Source organism: Labrus bergylta, chromosome 19 (assembly GCF_963930695.1).
Source record: "Labrus bergylta chromosome 19, fLabBer1.1, whole genome shotgun sequence".
Lineage (NCBI taxonomy): Eukaryota > Metazoa > Chordata > Actinopteri > Labriformes > Labridae > Labrus > Labrus bergylta.
In genome coordinates this window covers 5,352,020-5,373,565 of record NC_089213.1, presented here as the reverse complement: position 1 = coordinate 5,373,565, position 21,546 = coordinate 5,352,020, and the positions used below count along the sequence as shown (strand labels likewise).

At 42.8% G+C, this 21,546-nt stretch overlaps 1 protein-coding gene across 1 annotated transcript in view; it reads right to left on the bottom strand.

The window, feature by feature from the left end:
* rnf19b (ring finger protein 19B) overlaps positions 1-19,854 on the bottom strand; it is a 38,517-nt gene extending 18,663 nt beyond the window's left edge. Inside the window, exons 1-2 of the mRNA XM_065947964.1 lie at positions 19,550-19,854; positions 3,264-4,535 (exon numbers count right to left, since the gene is read on the bottom strand). Coding sequence (XP_065804036.1) covers positions 3,264-3,931 — 668 coding nt within the window. The 5' untranslated portion in view covers positions 3,932-4,535; positions 19,550-19,854. The remainder of the gene's footprint in view (positions 1-3,263; positions 4,536-19,549) is intronic.
* Between the last annotated feature and the right edge of the window lie 1,692 nt (positions 19,855-21,546).

Sequence of the window (21,546 nt, the reverse complement as noted above, 5' to 3'; positions counted from 1 at the left end):
TTTTAAGGGTCCAATCAGTAAGATATCTCCTGACTGAAATGATAAAGTGATCTTACTATATGATCAGACATTAAGGAAACATGCTATGTTGAAGTGCTGGCTTCTCTGACAACAATGCAGCAGCCAGTATGTCCTCCTTCTAACTTTAGATTCTGCTCCTGAACGCTCTGGATTTGTTTAGACCGGAGAAGGTAGGCGGTTTCAAGGCACCCCCACATGGCTGTTTTGGATGCCCCTCAGGCAAAAGCCAAACCAACAGGTGTTGGTCCAAGTCCAACCTGCTGCTCCTTTTGCCACATTTGATTCTCCACTCTCTCCCCCGCCCTATCTATACGATCTGATCTAAATAAAGATCCAAAAAAGAAGGAGTTAGTGTCCTGTGAAGCACCTGTAGTGTAACATACTGAAGACATGCTAACAAACGACAGATGGTTACACAGGAACCATGTTTAACTCACCACTGTTCCATTGTGTGTCAGCATTCAGCTAACCAAAAAAAAACATGAGGCCGCCACATCATCTTTTTGCTTTTAATCACCAAAAATTGAAAGAAAACTTCTGCACACTTTCTAAATTACAGAAATACATTAGCTACTTATTTGCGCAACGTTTAAGTACCAAAGTGTTGCCGTTGCATTTTTGCAAATTTAGACAGAGCGCTCTCTTTCTTACAGCAGCTTCTGGTTTAAACTATGACTGAAGGTCTGGAGATAATTTAAAGCTTCTGTACTTTCCAATACTATCCATCACAAAAACATCTAATATCTATCAATCAGCGGAGGAAAACGTAAGACCAAAAAACATCGGTATAAGTCATCCTGTGTATTTTAATGTTTGTAGCCCTATGAATTAAAGGCCTCCCTGAGTGCCTGGACCTGGATTATTTACAACGATGTTTTATGGTTTAAGTTTTCCTCCATGAGCACCGGTGGTTTGAGGGATACCAGAAGTGCTCCTGTTCTCTCTTTTGGTCATCAATAAATCAGTGTTTGGATTGTAAACATGTGGTATACTAAAGAATTGAAGTATCAGAAATGTGGGCAACTTCAGCTTACACCAGCTAAACATGACAATCAGCAAAAAGCTGCAGTGTTGTGAACTAAACCAGCTTCTTGAATTCATGTTTTCATGTGAAATTAACTGAAATTAATCAAAAACTCAAGAATCTTTGTAACACTTTTGCAAACTCTACAGGTGGTAAACTTTGTGCAAATTATTGTGCTTGTCATAATTTAAAGCCTGCTATGAGGACATTTACTGCTTTCATTTTGGGAAGCTGTTGCATCAACTAAAAATGAAGAAAACCTCGGAAGTGTGCGTGCTTTGTGAAGCGATAAGACACGTAGCAACAGAGAAACGGAAACAAATGCAGACAGATCAACACTTAGAAATACAGATTTATGCAAAGTTACCACACAGACTCCCTGGCCTTCCCCTGTAACAGTACCTGTAACCAAACCGCAGCAGAAAAATATTACTGAAATCTGGGTTCCTCCTTCCCACACACACACACACACACACACACACACACACACACACACACACACACAAACACACACAAACACACACAAACACACACAGCAACACAAACACACACAGCAACACAAACACAATGAATCACTCCTGCCTCCTATGATAAAACAAACGCCTCTCATTTGTTCCAGAAAAACCCAACCAGAGCAGCTGCACCTCCAAACCTCATCGGACCCTCCCCTCCTCCGACCGCAGGGCCGACTTTCCACGTCTCTAACCCACTTACAGTTTCCCTCTCTGTGACCTCCACTTTCAAATTCAACTTTCACACCTCGTCGTTCTCTCTCTAACAGGCTGGTCCCTGTTGTGTCTAACAAAGGAAGGCCGTCATTACAGTGGAATATGAAGCAACGGCGTTCAACTGAATCAGGGGAATTACAGCAGAAAGAACGAGGAAATGACCAGAAAGCAAATGAAAGAGAAAGGAGGAACAACAGAAAACAGTAGAGACGATTACATCGGCCTGATTATGAAGATTTAACATCCATCATCTCAGAAGCTAAGCTCGCACTAAGCTAACAAGCGATGCCTTCTTTGTGTCAAAGCTGATTCTGTCTCCGCTTTAATCCCGATATAAATCACACATCACAAAACCAAACTACCGCCAACATCAACCGTCTGTGTCAGAACATTCAAAGTACCTGAAAGCTTTGCAACAACTTTCACTTTTTGTGTGGCTTAAAATCTTTCGGTTTCTGTTTTTCACACAGCTACACGACCTGAATCAAAAAGAGCAGGACGGTAGATTTCAGCGAAAGCATCCAGACAAATTCTTTAGCGAGAAATACTCTTGGGTTGTTTGTTTTTATTCATCACCTTAAAGTCTTTTTTTTTTTTTTTTTTAAACTAGCTTGATTTTGAAAGTAGCATTCCCTCTGTGCTCCCTCTAAAGCCCCGCCCCCCTCACTAACATGCGCGGGCGCCGTCGCTCCAGAAGTGGACCTCGGCTCATCTCTTGTGTAGAAACTACGTCGTCTCATGTCTCATGAGAGGCTTGTGATTGGTTCATCAGATTGGTACCTCGTAGCAGACATTGGTGGAAGTTTTTACAGGTTTACAGCTGATACAGAGGACGGATTTTCTTTGTTCCTTTTTCAGAGAACATGAGTTATTCATTTCTGTCAGGACCTAAAGACAATTTACACCAGAATCTTTAAAAAGTGGATCTGGAGGAAATTACCAGCCTGAACTCTGATTGGACGACTTGATACAGAATCACAGGAAGCTGAGATGGAAACAAACATAGATGAAAGTGGTGCAGAAGAGCCAAGACAAACAACTTTTAAGTTTACGCTCGCCTCCTCCAAAACATTCATTAACTCTCGTTCAGACGGAACATGATCTCAGTGTGAAGGTTGTTTGCTTAAAGACGCTTTGAACTCTATTGTGTTAGTTTTTCTTTTGGGTTTTGGAGCCTTATGACTTCCTTGTTGATGAAATGTGAGTTTGGGGTTTTCAAAGCTTGTGTTAAATACTTAAATGACCTTGAAATGCTTGATCAAAAATATCAGATGCAACCCAACACCTAGCAACAAGAATATTAGTCGGAGAGATTGCAAAAGGCCTTGTTGGTTTTAGTAGCCTTGGGCAGCAGAATTACAAAATACAGAATTATCTCAAAAACAAAAGGAAATCTAAAAACGAGCACAAACAAGCCAGCTGATGATTAAAGCTCAGCACTTTAACATGCAGTTCAGCAGTAAGAAGAATCATCATGTGCAGTTTCTTACCCGCAGTCCGGCGCTGGGCACCATCGACAATCTGGATCGGATGCGAGGCACCTCCGCAGCAGGAACTCCTCGTACTTTTCCAGCAGCGCCGCATCATCCAAGATGTCCGCCACCTGTTGCGGGGCGAGTCTCTCGGCGCACTCTGGGCAGCTGAGCTGGACTCGGCTCTCTGTGATCTCGATGCGGAGGTACTGTCGCAGGCAGCAGAGGCAGGAGCGGTGGCTGCAGCCCAGCAGCTCGGGGAGCTGTTCGGCGGGCTGGCGCACCAGGCACAGGGGGCACTCCAGGAGGTTGTTCTCGCCAGCAGCAGGGGCTCCGCCCAGGGACGGCTGGCTGGAGGACAGTGGCTTTGACGGGGTGCTGTTGCCGGCATCCTGCGGGGTCGTCGCGGCTGTGGTGGTGGTTGTCGTTGGCGTGGCTGCGGCTGCGGCTGCGGCGGACGCTGAGCTCAAGGCAGAGGGGAGAAGCTGTTGTTGTGTGTGGAGATGATGGGTCAAAGGGGGGGCCACTCCTCCTTTGGGGCCCTTGGCGCCCCGGGAGCCTCGTTTGCTGTGGAACAGGCTGTGAAAGGAGATGCGGCCCTGGCGCTTGCCGGCCGCTCGGCACTTAGGGTTTGGGACGCCGCTCACCGAGGAGTGAGGCGACTCTGAGTCCTTTTCTGATCCCATTTTTTTCCCGGAGGACACAAAACAGTCGGCTAACTGTCCCCTGATTCACGATAATGTATCTCACAGGGACACTCGGCTACACAAACACACACTCTGTCACACACACACACACACACACACACACAAGAGAGGATTTGTCCCCTTGTGAAAGCCAAAGTAGAATGAAAAAGCTTCTCAAGTTCCTGTTAGAGAAACTTGAGTGAGTCAGCTCCTCTGCTTCCTTTTCAGAGTAACAAAAACGTTATCTCGAAGCGACACGGGGAGATAACAGAAAGGGGAAAAAAACAGAGAGAAAAAAAAAAGCGATTGTGAAAGTTCAAAAGGAAAAGAGTTCCCGTCAGAGTTCCTCTAAAACTCAACGGTCAAAAGGTTCAAAAAGAAGAAAAACTACAAAGTCTGTCTTCTACCAGGCAGATGTGGAGGTCACACATTACTGTTACCGTTAATGTCAATCCTCCTTGTAGAAAAAAAAAGGAGAAATCCACAGCGCAGTGTCTTTTATTCCTCAGTGTGGATTGATCCTCTTCAGCTGCATTCAGAGCGTCTCCTCTGCTCGCCTCCGTCTCCTTCTTGTTGAACGCCGGGTCTCTCTGAACGCTCTTTTCTGTCAGGAAGAGAGCAGGAAGTTAACACAAAGAGCATGCTCAGTATGACACACACACTGCTCTCTCTCTCTCTCTCTCTCTCTCTCTCTCTCTCTGCTCTTCCTGAGTTTCAGTGTGATCATTAACTCTTGTGACCCTGAACTGATGGGCTTAAACACTTAAACACACAGACAGACTCAGACACGCAGGAAAACATTACACAATATGTGTTTAGTGACAACGATTAAAGGTTAAAAACACAAAAGCCTGATTTTAACATCCATTAAATTCATGACATCATCCGCCGACCTGACCAATGCTGTGTGTTCATGTGAAACACCTCTCTCTCTCTCTCTCTCGTTTTCTTTCTCCATCACGCTGAGCAGCGCAAGCTCTTCCTCCACTTCACACTGTGCTGCTAGTGCCGTTGCCATGGCGACGCTCACTATGAGCGAGGCAAAACAGCGACCTGCTCTGTGACTCTGGTGCTTGTGTTTACGCACGCGCGCGCACACACACACACACACACACACACACACACACACACACACACACACACACACACACACACACACACACACACACACACACACACACACACACACACACACACACACACTTCAAGTGATATTTAAACACTCACACACTTGCCTGATAATTACATCCTGTGTTCCCACTATAATCGCAGGCTGTGAGAGCTGTTTTAAGTTGTGTGTGTGTGTGTGTGTGTGTGTGTGTGTGTGTAGAGCTCTCCTGTGTTATTAACTTACATGTAGTGTGTGGTGGAGTCCTAACGTACGTGGTGTGGTCATGTCTTTTAAATTTAGACGAGGGGTTACAACCCCAAACTGCGAGGATGAAGTGCAAAAAACGAAAACACTGAAAGAGCAAGAAACAAGCAGACTAGCAAATATCTAACCAGCTTCTCTGTTTACAAAGGCCACACACACACACACACACACACACACACACACACACACACACACACACACACACACACACACACACACACACACACACACACACACACACACACACACACACACACACACACACACACACACACACACACAGTGTAGTGCTGACTCAGCAAATGTCACACCATTTAAGAAATCGTGACCCTGTGTGTGTGTTCTTTTCTGGGTGCAGCCTTCGAGTGATTGACAGGTGAGCTGAGCGTTCACTGAGGAGCAGACAGACTGTGTGGGCTTCAGTCTGAGTCTGTTCTCATTTATAGGTCATAAAAGACACAGACGGCCTTGGTTTGTAATTTATATTTTTCTTAAAGACTTGTTATTAAGACGACTGCATTGACTGTTTTTGGTGTATTCATAGTGGAGTCAGGCAGGATGTTTCTAAGACGAGAGCTGCATTTTGAAGGAGTTCTAATATTTGAGGAATTTCATCAAAGGGCTGCAACTAAAGAATATTTTGACAGTCGACTAGTCACCAATTATTGAAACAATTAACTGACTACTTGGACAATGTTTTGCATGATTACTTAAAGGCTCTTATTTAGCTAGCAGCTTCCAAATTCAAAACATACCTCTTGAAAAGTATGCCATTAAAAATTGTAATCCAAGCCTGTCCTGGCTTCGAACGTCAGACAGGTGCTTTTGTTTTCATGTTTGGCCTGGTTACTATGGTAACATGGTAAGAGTTTTGCTTTGCTGATGGAAAAATATGAAGAGTTCTTGGGGGGTTTTTTAAAGTGAGGGAACGAAAATGTAAAAGAAGCTGCGTGGTTGTAACTTTGGCCTGTTGTTGTCATAACCTGAGAAAAGGCGATCCGTAGCTTTAAGAAAGAGCAGAGTTGGATGTAGCCTAGCATGCCGTTTAAGCTGACAATCGACGCCTCAGCTCCCCAAGACCTCGTTATGACCACGTAGGCCTACAAAAGTTACACAATCAAAACATAAAATAGGGGCTTAATAAGATGACAAAATGCTGGGACATGATCAGGGCGTCTCTTCCCTGTCAGCAGACGTGCAGCCGCATTCTGGACAAGCTAGGGATGAAGAGACGACTTATCAAGACCAAAAGAGAATTAGAATTAGAATTACACCCGTTAAAAAGCGGGAGATGTTGATAACCTACATTTTATTTCCGATACAGGAAGAGGACGGATACATTCTTCTGAGTCCCAGTCAAAAATCAATAAAAGAGGAGGAGTTCCACAGTTATACACAGTAAATGCTGCCTTTTTTATACACACACACACACAGACACAAGTACCAACACATACTCATGCATCCGTCCAACAGTTGCCATGGCAGCCAGCACTCGCCATCCTCTCAGGGTCAAACCGGTCTCCTCCGAAAAAGTGTGTAAGTGTATAAAAAGCCCACAGTTCCTAAATATACCCTCCCACAGGCTGAGTGTGTAATGGCCCTCTCCTCTGCTGCACCCTGAGCATCGCACGCACACACACACACACACACACACACACACACACACACACACACACACACACACACACACACACACACACACACACACACACACACACACACACACACACACACACACACACACACACACACACACACACAGATGGCAGATTTCAAAAGTTTGTGTGTGTTTGTGAGTTGTGACAGATCCCTGAGCGTTCGATGCTTTTTGAGATGAAACCTTTGATTTCAACACTATTTTAGCAAACTTGAACAGCAGATCTGTGTGTGTGTGCTTGTGTGTGTGTGTGTGTGTGTGTGTGTGTTTGCTTTCATCCTTATACACAACAGGACTCCCATTAGGCCCATTGATCGGTGCTCCATGTACTGGAATCAAACTGGTGAATCATAAAACGCATGTTAAACCTGTGATGTTGCTTCATAATAACAAGACACCTGATGAAGAAACACCTCTCTCTCTCTCTCTCTTTCGCTCTCTCTCTCTCTCTCTCTCCCCCTCCCTCCCTCCCTCCAAAGACCTGCTTTTGTTTGTTTTTTTTACAGAGCGCGGAGGCGACATGCTCAAGTGCTGATACAAACGATCTTATCAAGGAGCTTTCTTCAAACGACAGCTCAGAAGAGAGGACTTCGTCATCCTCTGTCGGATCTCTTTACTCTTGTTCCTCATATTTCTAATTGAAGACTCACTCCTGATTTGCTGTCCTGGTTTTGATTTTCTTTAAAGGAATCTCAAAGGGGGAATTCAACAAAGCCTTAAAACCTGTAGGAGTAAAACTGAAAGGAAACCCTGGACACTGCCTAACAAATAGTATCTGATGATGCCATGCCCTATACCTTCCAGTCATCATCACAGCAATCCTTCATAGTAATCCAGAACGTTTGATCATCCAAAATAAGTCTCTTTATCAAATCTTGTCATGATTATTAAAATCAGGGGCTTCATTGGTCCGAGGCTGTTGAGGCTAAAAGCTTCTTCAGTGCCATTTTGCAGTGTTTGGATGGTTCAAGTTATCAGCATCCCGGTTACATAACGTCAGATTTTGTCCTGTTAAGACATTCATGTTCACAAAATGTGAACTAATGATTGAATAATCATGTTTATTTTCTCAGTGTATGTGTGTGTGTGTGTGTGTGTTGTCGTTTGGCAGATCGGTCTGTACAGCCTGAGAAATTCACAATCTGGGATTGATTTTTTATCAACATGCTCACACGCACACTTTGTTCCACACTTGTCCTCTCCTCCTACTCCACTGCTGCTCAATTCAGCTATCACACACACACGCATGCACGCACACACACACACACACACACACACACACACACACACACACACACACACACACACACACACACACACACACACACACACACACACACACACACACACACACACACACACACACACACACACATTACTGCACACACACACACGCAACCTCTTTCTTCTATGGTTTCACTTGTTGTTTCAGTAGCTCTTTCATTCCTTTTCTCCCTCTCTCTATGGTTGCCCTCGTGCACTACTTAATATTTCTTTCCTCGACTTGTTCTCACATCAAAGCTTCAGAAAAAACAGGAAAAAAGAAATACTCAGATCTTAAACCTCGATTAAAGGTAGCAAAAACTGTCAGTTAACAATCCTCCATTCAAAAAGTTACTTTGATAAAAACTTGTTATGCTGAATGGCCTTTTTCAGGATAACGTATGTATTTGGATTACAAATAAAAAGGCAGTTAATACTGACATCTTGGAGATGCTACATCTCAGCTACACGCCTAACTATGAAGTCTAAGTCGAGGTATGGATAGTTTCTGGTTATTTTTAAAGGGAACTATTTTGTCAGAATCACTCATTACAAAATCTTGACGTTCTCATACATTCAGGGGATGGGCTGAGGTGGCCATGGGCCTCCCTGAAATCTGATTGCTAATTAGCCACTTCACTTAACATAAAGCGTGCATGTGTTGTATTACGGCGTTATGTACAAGAGGTAATCGTGCTTTTAGGCACGGTTAGTCCTGGCCAGTGTGACCGCGGGCCGTGCCGGCCAGCGTGGGAATGGCGCAGCGGAGGGGCAATCGTGCTTGAGTACAGCACGGTACAGATGGCCAGTGTGACCGCGCCCTTAGACTTTCTGAATCCACAGGGAGAGATTTACAAGCTAGTCATAAGTTTATAAAGTTTATAAAATTAGCTCTGCCTTTAGCAGCTGCAGCATCAAAGTGATTATTTAGTTTGTGCATTTTTATTTGTAATCCAAATACATACGTTATCCTGAGTTTTTATCAAAGTAACTTTTTGAATGGAGGATTGTTAACTGACAGTTTTTACTACCTTTAATCGAGGTTTAAGATCTGAGTATTTCTTTTTTTCTGTTTTTTCTGAAGCTTTGATGTGAGACACACACACACACACACACACACACACACACACACACACACACACACACACACACACACACACACACACACACACACACACACACACACACACACACACACACACACACACACACACACACACACACACACACACACACACTTCAGGAGTGCTGCAGTGAGCTGCACGCTTTAATCACAAACAGATAATGATTCACGGCTCACACGTCTGCACAGGAGTCGCTGTGAAACCCACATCATCAATCAAACAGAGCGGTTCAGACACGTCTAAGATTGTTATTCGCCACAGTTCATTTCTAATGAAAAAGAAAAAAGTCTTTACTGTTCAACGCACTTATTTAACCAACGCTCTGGAACCAGAACAATCTGCACGCTAATATCTTAAGTGCTTTGGCGGATTTCTTGGTCTGGTCCCATTGCATTACTAACAGTAAATGTTGGCTTTTAAATCCGTCATGTTTGAACTAGCTATCTAGCCTTGAGACCTGACGCTGCGGTCTCACTGCATGTGACCAATTTGACTAAACAAAGCAGTAACCTTTCCGAGAATCTCAAAAGGAAAATGCAAAAGCTGCAGTTCTTCACAAGTGTCCACTTGAGGCTTAAGCCCATATCAAAATGTATAAAGTTAGGGCTGAGATAGCTTTTCCAATATGGCGACCACCGTCCATGGACTTCAGAATGTCTCGCTAATGAAGGACATAACTAAACTACATCCATGTTTAATTCAGGCTATGGCCTAAACTTGCGTCCGTCCTGCTCTGCTGCTCGTTTGTTGGAATGAATTGATGAGTTTTTTCACTCCCAACAAGGTTCATTTAATTAACAGTGTTTCAGCTGTTCCTTAAAAAGGATAATTTTCTGAAAAGTGGAGCAGGCGAACGACCAAGAGGAAGGCTTTTTTTCCTAACTGGGGGGGTTTGTAGACAGAATAGGGACTCATATTAGTGTTTGAAAAACATGGCGAAGAAGTGCATTTTGCATAATATGTGAGCTTAAAAAAAGATACAAATACAGCTGCCGGAGTACATTAGACTAAAGAACAACAAATATTTTATACGTAAAAGAGAGAAGTAGAGTAAAGCCTAAGTGCAGTACTTGTTTGTGTACTTAATCAGCTGTCAGTTACACACTGCGCCTTTTTCTGGTCACAACAACCATGATGGTGAAATAAGTTCCTCCCTCTTCTGTATTTCTGCCAAACACACTACCATCAAATGTCCTGAGGTCTGAATTTCCCAAGAACTTCACTGGAGTTTATTGTCTCTACCAATTCACAGGAAAGCAATTATGCTGCTCTGGCTCTGAAGCCCGGACTTCCTCAAAGCTTCACACTCTCGCAGCAACACATGTCTCGTAAATCTTATGAGTGCTTCATTTAAAAATCTAAACAGTATCTTGTGCACCCACCCTTGCATACTGTAAACACACAAACACACACACACACACACACACACACACACACACGTCTCTAAAACTGTGTGTCCATGAATTGAGTATAGACTCAACATGAAACTATTATATAACCAAAAACAACAAACAAAACAGGCCTCTAAAAACCAGTTTGACAGTGTGTATGTGTAAGGAATAACATTTTAACTCTTATCTCACTCGAACAAAAGCAGAACAATGCAACAAATGTTCAAGAAGAATGTGCAACATTTAAAAGAAATCAAGTATATCATTAAAAGTCTCTCTGAGTCATGTCTGTCTACAATGAGTGAGAAGCTCGAGTCCCACTGGCCGTGTTGTTGTCAGTTTACATGGACGGGACGGCCGGCTCCTCCCCTTTTGTATGAAAGCTGTTTTAGTCAAGGACTAGAGAGAAGAAGAAGAACACACTCACTGATTGTTTAAATGTCATGTAAGTGTTTTTAGATCACGGTCATTCTGTGTCGATTTACATGCAATGTGAAGCTACGAGCTAACTAAAGAGTGCTCGACTCTTTTGTGAGGGGAGAGAGGTTGGAGGTGTGTCGCTGGAGGAGAGCGGAGGCTTCAGTATGGCGGAGATGTGGCAAAACAGCAGTTTGTTTTGGTTTTCAGGCTGGTGCTCAAGGGCGACATCTACTGGATCCAAAAGTTTCACATTCTTCCTTTAAAAAATGTGTTAAACTAGAAACCTCAGACCAGATCTTTTTCTACTTTCGACATCATTACTCTGTGGTGTTGATCAGCGTTTTATCACATTGGATAAGAGCGCCAGCTAAAAGCCTGCAGTCTAAACTGACTGATGACGTTGTTTTTAACGTGAATGGACAGATCCACTGAAGAGCAGACGGCTCAGATCAGACTTGTTTGTGGTGATACTGACTAAAACCCTGCTAATCTGAGAACTGGGGGGTCACAGTCTTTAACAGAACAGGTGGCCCACCCAGCAGCTAACGATGCATTATGTGTGTTCGTGTCTTTGTGTGTGAAGAAAAGCGCATCAGGAAGCATCAGCTAAAAGGAGCCGGAGCAACAAAGGAAATGCGCGCGAGACTGAAAAGATGCGTCTTTGTCTGCTTTTCACGCTTCTCCTGAGCAACATCATCCTCTTAACAATAATAATAATATTTAACATTTGAAGGCGCCTTTCAAAACACTCAAGGTCACCTTACAAAGCAGAGATGAAAATGAACAACAAAGATCATTGTGAGGAGGATTCATGAGACAGGATGGATAATGGTGAGACGGAATATGCCCAAAATGGAGAAAGTCAATATTATGGATGTATGGTGGTCAGGCGGGCGGGTGGTGCAGTGAGTGAATGGAGGACGAAGACCTGAGAGTGCGGGTTGGGTGTGTTGATGTGCAGAGAGGTACAGAGGAGCGAGGTTATGGACGGCCTTAAAGGTGAGGAGCAGATTCCTTGAAGTTGTTGCCATAGCAACTTGTGCTATCAGTGTAATTAGAGAACGCAGACGAGGCTGCTTAATAAGCCACATGACAACAGCGCAACTTAAGAAGTAGGTTTTCAATTATCATAATTTGTATACGTTTTTACAGCATAAAGGAACATGTTTTCAGCCTGGTACAAAAGAAATATAGGTCTGATAAGTTATTGACCACTGGAACACACTGTAGGGGGGGGGAGGGGGATGTAACGGTTTGTCAAGAGGATTAAAACCCGCCTCAGCTCCAGCCCTCAGCCTGTCAATAGGTTATGTGAAAGTTAGGGTGAGACAGCATTTCCAGCATGGTGGCTGCCGCCGATGAGCCTCCTGCAGTAACAGATGGGTGACGTCACTCAACCTCGTCCATTATTATTTACAGTCTAGGTCCGACCTGTGGCTCCTATCCCGCATGTCATTCCCCACTCACTCCTCCCTGGTTTCCTACTCTATCCATTGTCAAGTAAAGGAAAAGACCAAAAATACATCTTACTACGTTGTCCTTTTTTTTTGACAACCTTAGTTTGAAGAAACTTAAAAAACTCCTGCTTCAGATAATCTAGTTTTCCACGACTAAATTGTACTCTCACTTTGTTTATAACACATAAAAATAAGTCTGAAAATGCTTCTTCAGCTGAAGAATAAACGCTATAAAGAGGATGTTATGAAAGCAGTGCAATATAATCGAAATTACATTTTAATATGAGTATAGAGTTTAAATTTGGTGAGACACTGGTAAGACTGTACCTGAAGCGGGGCCCGTATTAAAGGCCAGTGCAGCCAATAAAAGCTAGTGAGCAGAGTTATTATATTGTTTCAGCTGCGCTTATCCTACCAACAGTGAAGTAGTCGTGGTTCTGTTGTTAGGCAGCATCAGGCTTTAGCTAGATTTTATGGACCGCATAGATCAGCAGCACAGACTGCACATCCTCATTAGAAGAGGCTAAGTGTTCCAGTTACAGTACCAAGGTCAAGCAAAATGTCCTCACTTTAGAGGATTTCTGCAGAACATTTTGTCCGCACAGGAAAAAATCTGGAACACACACACACACACACATAAACACACACACAACTCAAGGCGACTTCCAGTGAGCAGAAGAATCTGCTGAGTCACGCAGATTAAGAGATCACGACTGATTAACGAGGGAAAAAATGACACATTAGAGCAGAAAAAAGCAAAAGCTGACCTCAGAGTTGATTCACAGTGTACTGTGTGACCTCACTGCGGCCTCGTCCCAAACAGCTGCTTTTGTCTCATGTTAGTACGAATTTTCATGAAATTCAGTCATCTTGGTAACTTTGTGAAATGTATTATTCAAGTCTGCCTACCACGTGTTAACACTCCTACATTTAGGTGTCTGAAGCTGTAACCTTATATGGGTGAAACACCTAAGTAGTAGCAGATCTATATATGGAGAGGCGCCAACTATATGTTGTCAGCAACTGTTTGCTAGACAGAGAGTCTACATCTGATACGTATAAAAATCAGTGTCATGTCATCTTCATTGTTTATGGTGATGCACCCAAATAGAAAGGAATTTGTGGGTTGCACCTTTTTGACAGAATATAAGCAGCACTGTGAACACTGTTACTGTGTCAGTCAAGTGATTTGTAAGCATGCTTGTTTGATGAAGTTGTCTGACCTCGGCCGATTAAATGGTGTTATAATCTTCAGTCTGTTTCACGATTTCTTCATTGGATTTATACAAACAGAAACAACCCCAACCTAACATCTCATTGACACAAAAAAAAAAAAGGTTTACAATATTTTTAATTAAACGAATGATTGAGAAAGGCCCTGCCCTCTGTTAGCATAGCACAGTGTACACAGAAGCATTTCTACACCCACACCTGAGGACTGCTCGGTCCAACAGCTCAATATGTTAAAAGAAACATGTTACATCTTTTTTTGTTGAGTCGTTGAAAAAGACAAGTGTCGAAAATTCAATTTTTCAACTACGCAAACTTAAGCTAACATGCTACATGTAGCTTCATATCTATTGTAGGCCTACAGACTCGAGTGGTATCATTTTAATCATCAAACTCTCAATAAAATCATATCACAAAAAGTCAAACTACCGGTACTTCTTCACAAAGACATGGACATTTGGATAATCTTTAGTGTTACCGTATTCATTTTGTGTTAGCATTGTAGCTTAATAAGCTAGCAGGCTGGTTGCACCAATTGTTTAGGCAAAAGTCGACATATTAACCTCACCTTAATTTGAATTTAAACATTGATGAACACCTGTTCAGACAGTAAGATACGTCTCTTATTGTTACATGTTAATCATGAATGAGAGTCGTTAATTTCAACCTAAGTCAACTTAAGCTAACATGCTGCTACATGTAGCTTCGTACAGACTCGAGAGGTGTCATTTTTATTAACTCTCAATAACGTCACAAAAAGTCAAACTGCTTCTTTTGGCTCTTAATGAAGAACATGTGGATCATTTTCAGTGTTAGTATGTTCATTTTGTTTTAGCATCATAACTTAATAAGCCAGCTGGCTGGTTGCATCGATTGTTTCGAACAAAGTTGACATATTTACTGATTTTAAACTTTAATGAACACCTGAACAGACACAACAGTAAAGTACATCTCTTATTGTTACATGTGAATCATAAAAGAAAGTCATTATTTCAAGTCAACTTGTGTTGACTTAAGCTAACCTGCTGCTGCATGTAGCTTCATATCTATTGAGCAGATTTGAGATTGGTATCATTTTTATTGTCGTTTCCTATTGTTACACGTTAATCATGAAAGGCAGTCATTATTTTGGACCGCAATGTGCTAAAACCACTTCAAAGCTTCTTTTAATTTAATTGCACTAAAGTAGATAAGTTTATCAACAGTGGGGTTTATCTGGCAATGAAAGAGCAAGTGTCTTATCTATCACACCTGTTGGAACAGAACCGATATATAAAAAACTGGATGATGATAAGATGTTAGTTCCTGAATGGACGATCATAAAACACACAAAGGGGAAACAATTACACTTCCCTATATGTTGAATAGTTGTGTAAAAATCAACACTTCCAGTTAATTTAGCAAATGAAACTATGAAAACAGCCTGGAACTGTCGAGCTACTTGTTGTGTACTGTCATGTGTTTCACATTTCTACAAGAAACACTTTTCAGAGAAACAGAGAGGCCACACACCCACATCACAAAGCTGCACACGGCGTGTTATTTTGTAAGCAAAGTGATTATTTTTTTTGGGTGTTCATGCGGGGGCGAGTTGATGGAGTTATATCAGCAATAATGGAAGCAGATCTTCAATCTGTGGAAAAATACACCCTGACAAGCAGACATAAAGGCCTGCTCTTCCCAGGAATTCAGCTAACACACACACACACACATAATCTGAACACTGTCTGTTAATGTGTGTTTGTGTGTGTGTGTGTAGGAGAGCATAACCCTCTCCCCTAGAAAACCAGCTAAACATCTGGTAAAATAAACCTCACTCTATGATGTGTGCTTGTTTAAACACCTTAAGAGGACACCAATTTGAATGGAATAAAAGATGCACGTGTTTATGTGGACTCAAATACACTCCCTTTTTCAGAGGAAATGTACGACATAGTTGGCCACTTTCCATATCAGCACTTTCATGACGCAGCATTGACTATAACAGAAACGTGTTTGTTTTCTTTCCATGTAACTATCAAGACTGCGAGTGACCAGACCTCTGAATTTGAATCTCAGGATTACTCTTGGACCAACAGATTAGTGTATTTAGAGTTATCTAAGAAAATAAGCCAGCTGCAAAAGACAAAAGCACGTTTATAAATATAAGTGTGATATGGGCATGTGTTAAGAAGTGTGTTCACATCATATAAACTAAAGAGTAGAGAAGGACATACTGGCTAACAGAAAACATTCTTCAGTAGTTACATTATGGGAATGGAAGTCACACCAATCGCGTGCGTACAGTCTATGGCAGAGCGCCAGTCACGGGACATAAACGCCATCATCCACTCGAGTGGGACTCATTTCCTTCAACTCAACCCGACTTCAGGCAGGACATTTACAAGGGGGCTGGCAGGAAAAACTCCTGTTGAAGTCGTTGTGTAAAATGATCCCTCCATCCATTCATCGTCCATCCATCCGTTCGTCCAATCCATGCATCCTCCAATCCATCCATCCACCCATTCATCCATCCACCCATCTATCCATCCTCCCATCCATCCACCCATCTATCCATCCTCCATCTATCCATCCTCCCATCCATCCATCCACCCATCTATCCATCCACCCATTCATCCATCCACCATCTATCCATCCTCCCATCCATTCATCCACCCATCTATCCATCCTCCAATCCATCCATCCACCCATCTATCCATCCTCCAATCCATCCATCCACCATCTATCCATCCTCCCATCCATCCATCCATCCACCCATCCAATCGTCCATGCATCCATCCATCTATCCATCCTCCAATCCATCCATCCACCCATCTATCCATCCTCCAATCCATCCATCCACCATCTATCCATCCTCCCATCCATCCATCCATCCACCCATCCAATCGTCCATGCATCCATCCATCTATCCATCCTCCCATCCATCCATCCACCCATCTATCCATCCTCCAATCCATCCATCCACCCATCTATCCATCCATCCATCTTCCAATCCATCCATCCACCCATCCAATCGTCCATGCATCCATCCATCTATCCATCCTCCAATCCATCCATCCATCCACCCATCTATCCATCCTCCAATCCATCCATCCATCCATCAGTCCATCAGTCCATCCATCCAATCGTCCATCCCCAAAAAAACATGACCATTAGAGATAATGCAGTGGGATGAAGATGGGTGCACAAATGGAGAGTTTGAGGATTTTCTCTCCTTCCCACTGACTCTCATTTACACATTTCTATCTCTCCTACTCACACACACACACACACACACACACACACGCACACACACACACACACACACACACACATTGTAGATCCAGAGTCCAGAGCGCTGCACTGGAAGGTGGAGGTACATAGAATCAGGCAGGGAGCTTCTATAATTAGAGGAGCCTTCAGGAGCCGTACTGCTGAGTTGCTGAATGTTTAATGCCGGGCCTGCAGGCGTTACAGTCGCAAAGAGCAAACCTCTGAGCCCCTTTACACCACATCTTTAACACACACACACACACACACAAATGGAGGAGGTTAGCAGCAGTAACAGTAGTAAACTTGAAGAATGGATTCACATTTCAGAGAGGAAACAGCAGCACAAAGCACAGACACACAGTGCACATTACAACCGATTGTGTAATTTCCCAGCTATTGTGTGTAACCTGAACTACTAGATGACATGGGAACCCAAACTGCCTCTGAATGAGGTAACGGTCAAACACATCGTACCAGGAAGAGGAACTGCTCAGAAATAATTTTTGTCAGTTTAACAATTGAAGAAATGAAGTTGAATATCATATAGATCAGATAATCCAGGAAGCGATCATATTTCAGTGTTTGAAAGCAGCAAATTCTGCATTTTTAATCCGGTAAAATGTCTTTAATAATGAGAATAACCTTCATTCACTCCTTATATGGCAGTAAAATATGCCTGTGATTAATGTTGTATACGTTTTTTAACAAACCAATATTCGAGTTGGGCTCTAGATCTTTAGTTTATTCCTTATAGCTGCCTTTCTTATAAATCTGAAAGAATCTGAAGCTGGGTTAATTTACTGCGTCAGGACACGTCAGGCTGCATCAGGTAGGATGTCAGTCTCTGAAAGAACATCTGCTTTTTCTTTTCACACAAAGGTTGTAAAAAAAAAAAAAAAAAGAAGTACTTTTTGATGCCACATGTTTTAAACTGATAAAATCTCCGTTATTTTAAAGATCAATAATATCCAAAAGTACAGAAGCTTTTAAAAAACACTTAAGAGTTTCAGTCATATTTCTGCAACTCAAAGACAGAGAGCACTGCTTAATGTGCAGGAATACATTTAGTAAAGCTACGGTTCAGATGCTAAAACTCAAGAGTCAAAACTTAATTTGTCTTGAGCTCTTCCCCCATCCTGCAGCCATGAAAGGACAACATTCAACATCATTCACATTAAACATAAATCAATGAACATGATTTAATAATGTCCAGAAGAGATTTAAGAATATTAAAACAAATTAATATAATAATAATAATCTAGGCAGTGTGCAGGGGTTGCTAAAAACAATTGCCATCTACTGGGTGCAGAGGAGTCCTATTTTTTGTTGTCAACGTATGGAAACAGGTTTTACAAGAATCGTGTCAACGTTTTGTGACATCCCGATTTGACACATGGTGAGACTTTTCAGCATGCCTGTTTAATTCTGCTGCTCATTTCCATCCAGTACAAAGGTTATGATTATTTGCAGCTGCTGGAAAGTTACACACCTGTCATCTGTTAAATCTGTACAAATCCACCGTTTCAGACTGACTGCTTAATATCGGCAGAACAATAGGACAGCGTTCACATGGTGACACAAAGAACAGCTTATTATACCCTGATCCAAAACATCACCGATTACACCTCTTAATGACATTATGAAACGCTTACAATGCCTCTGTTTACTGAACCCACTTTGACTGATGTTTGTCTGAATAGTTTGCTTTTGGAGTCAGAGTTCAACATTTATTTATTTTTTAACCGAGAAGGTCAGACAGAGTACATTTTTACCGCACAAAAAAGGCCACAGGAAAATGTCACTCCATCTTTTCCCACCATGTGTACAAAGCCTGTCCTCAAGCACACATAAACTCCCCAAATGTTGTTATAATAATCCCGTGAGTGGAGTTTCTGTGGCTCAGTGTCTTCATAACACCTCCACCTCTTCCAGCACACTTCATCCCCACATCTCGTCTGAGCTGGTACATCTATTCTCTCACATTGTTTTGCCCTCTTCACAGGAACATACAGCATGTCTTCAGCCTGAGCGGAGAGCAGGGAGTGGCGGAGCAGACAGGAATGTTTTGAGGGGAAGGATTTTGAGTCTCAGGCATCCTGGTGGACTTGGACAATGACTGTACTGAAGCTGAAGACATTTTGGTTTTTAGAGTTTGACCTGCAGCAGCACTGGTTTGTTTCCTCACAGCCAAATGCTCTCATATCTTCCTGTTTCCTAACATGTTAGATGAGATTTTCCCACCCTGGTATGATGATTTGGGAGGTTTTGGTTTGAGTTGACCCCCCCATAGGCAGATGGATAATGTGCCTGACATGTTGTGATTAACAAAACCAATAAAGCAATAATTTAACGATTCATGTCCCATTATTGTACTACACTCCCCTTTCTTTACATACATCCAAATAGCCTACCAGTGTTTTCTGTAACAAACAGCTCATTCAAGACTCACCCTGGATTTCTTCGCACAGGAGCGATGCGGCGGCCACTTCGGCTCCCTCCCTCGGTGTTTCCTTGCGGTTTTATCGCAAAGCCGCTCGGTACAAAGAGTCCTCCGTGACCGAGCCTAGCTCTCTCCTCTTCTGTGGCCGCTGGCAGGTGACTGTCAGGCGACCTCTGTTCTTTCTGCTGCCCGGGAGAGCAGCACCGAAACTCTTGTGTGTTCACCGCAGCTCGCTCCGCTCTCTTCCTCCGACTGCCGCTCCGCCGCCGCCGCCGCCGCTGCTGCTTGCTGCTCTGCTGCGACCGCTGCCTTCTGACGTCATGAAGGAAAGCCCCGCTAGGTGACGTCGCGCCGTCAACAGTACGGAAACCCCGCCCCACGGCGTCACCTCCTCCCCTCAGGAACTTCAACAAGGAGTTACTGAAAACTGTGCGTTTGCTAGGAAGAGGAGTCAAAAAGAAACTAAGTGGAAAAGTTTTCGTTTTGGTGGAAAAATAACCAAAGTGGAAGCTCTGGAATGAGATGAAACATATATAGGATAGGAAGAATAATATCTTCTGGTCGTTTGAAGGTCACAAAACGAAAATGCAACGCAGAAAATGGTCTACTCTTTACCTGTACTTGTCTTGTGCAACCAGTGGTGTAGTGGTGCCTGGAGAAGTGGGCATACTCTCAATTATTCCACCAAATGGTTTTTTTTTGAGTGACCCATCCAGTGTCAAAGAAACACAACATGACCCATGACCCTGGGCAGCAACTTCTGAGTGCACCTCCGAATCTGCAGCCCAGCAAACCCACCAACATTGCAAGTGTCCCACTACCACAGAATCCACTACACAGGGTTATGACGGCTCGCAGTGGTTCTGTTTGAAAAGCTGCTGAATCAGTGGAGAGGCTACAGTAGAGCGAGATCTAACCTCTATTTTTTCCACTTATTCACTTACTACCCTGGGCCCTCAACACATCCCGGGCCCCTGGGTAATCGCCAGGGTAACCTAAAGGTTGACCCGGCCTTCATCCAGCAGAGGACAAACAGCCTCCCTTACATGTTAAGACTCCTGCATGTTTAGTTCACCTTTTGTATTTGCATATTTAAACTCAACTTGTGCTGGTAGACTTTAGGGAGTAGGGAGAGTTATGAAGTTATCATGAACCACGAGTGGAGCAGTGTTTATCATTTAACTATCCAACAGACTAAAGGCTGAGACTGAGACATAGTGATGCTTTCTGAGTGAACTATTCCTTAGCAGGGTTGGGGGTGATGCCTTACAAAGAAAGAAATGCACTAGTGTACTCAGATTACTTTTGATGTAACAAATTGGTTTTGCAATTCAAGTAATCTTTAGTTTTTTTTTATATTTGTATGCATTATTTTTGGATATGACAAGTTTTTACAGTAAACTGTGTTGTCATTTATACATCATGTCATTTCAGTGTGTTGAGCAATCTTTGGGTAATCTGAGTGTCTGCCGACCCACAAAATGTGAAATAAACCCATCCAGTCCTTTGTTGGTCTGCTTAAGTCTTAAAAAACAGAGACATTTTTCTCTCCTTGTGATGTCACAGTGGGATTCTGGTAATAATAAAAAAAAAAACCCAGCCTGGAGCAAAACTTTTGTGCAGGTCTACCATTTTTATTCTCACTAGTGAATGAGTGATGTCTACCTGGAAAAGGCAGACATCGGGGGGAGGGGGGGGGGCTCATTGCATTTAAAGAGACACACACACCAAAACGGAGCGTTCTGAGAGAGCTGGTTTATACAGGGTCACAAACCTCCTCTGGTGCTTGATTCATGTTATATTTTGACCAAAGCACAGCACAGATGTTTCATTTAGACCACAGGGGGACTGTTTGAGAAGATGGAAGTATATATTGTAACAATATAATATTGTTAATTTTTACATACTAAAGATCCAACTTGTTGCAGGGAGTTTCAGATGAGTTTGTAAAACAGTGAAATTAGGACAGAGTCGTGAAATAGAAAAAAACAATGTGCACAAAGTGA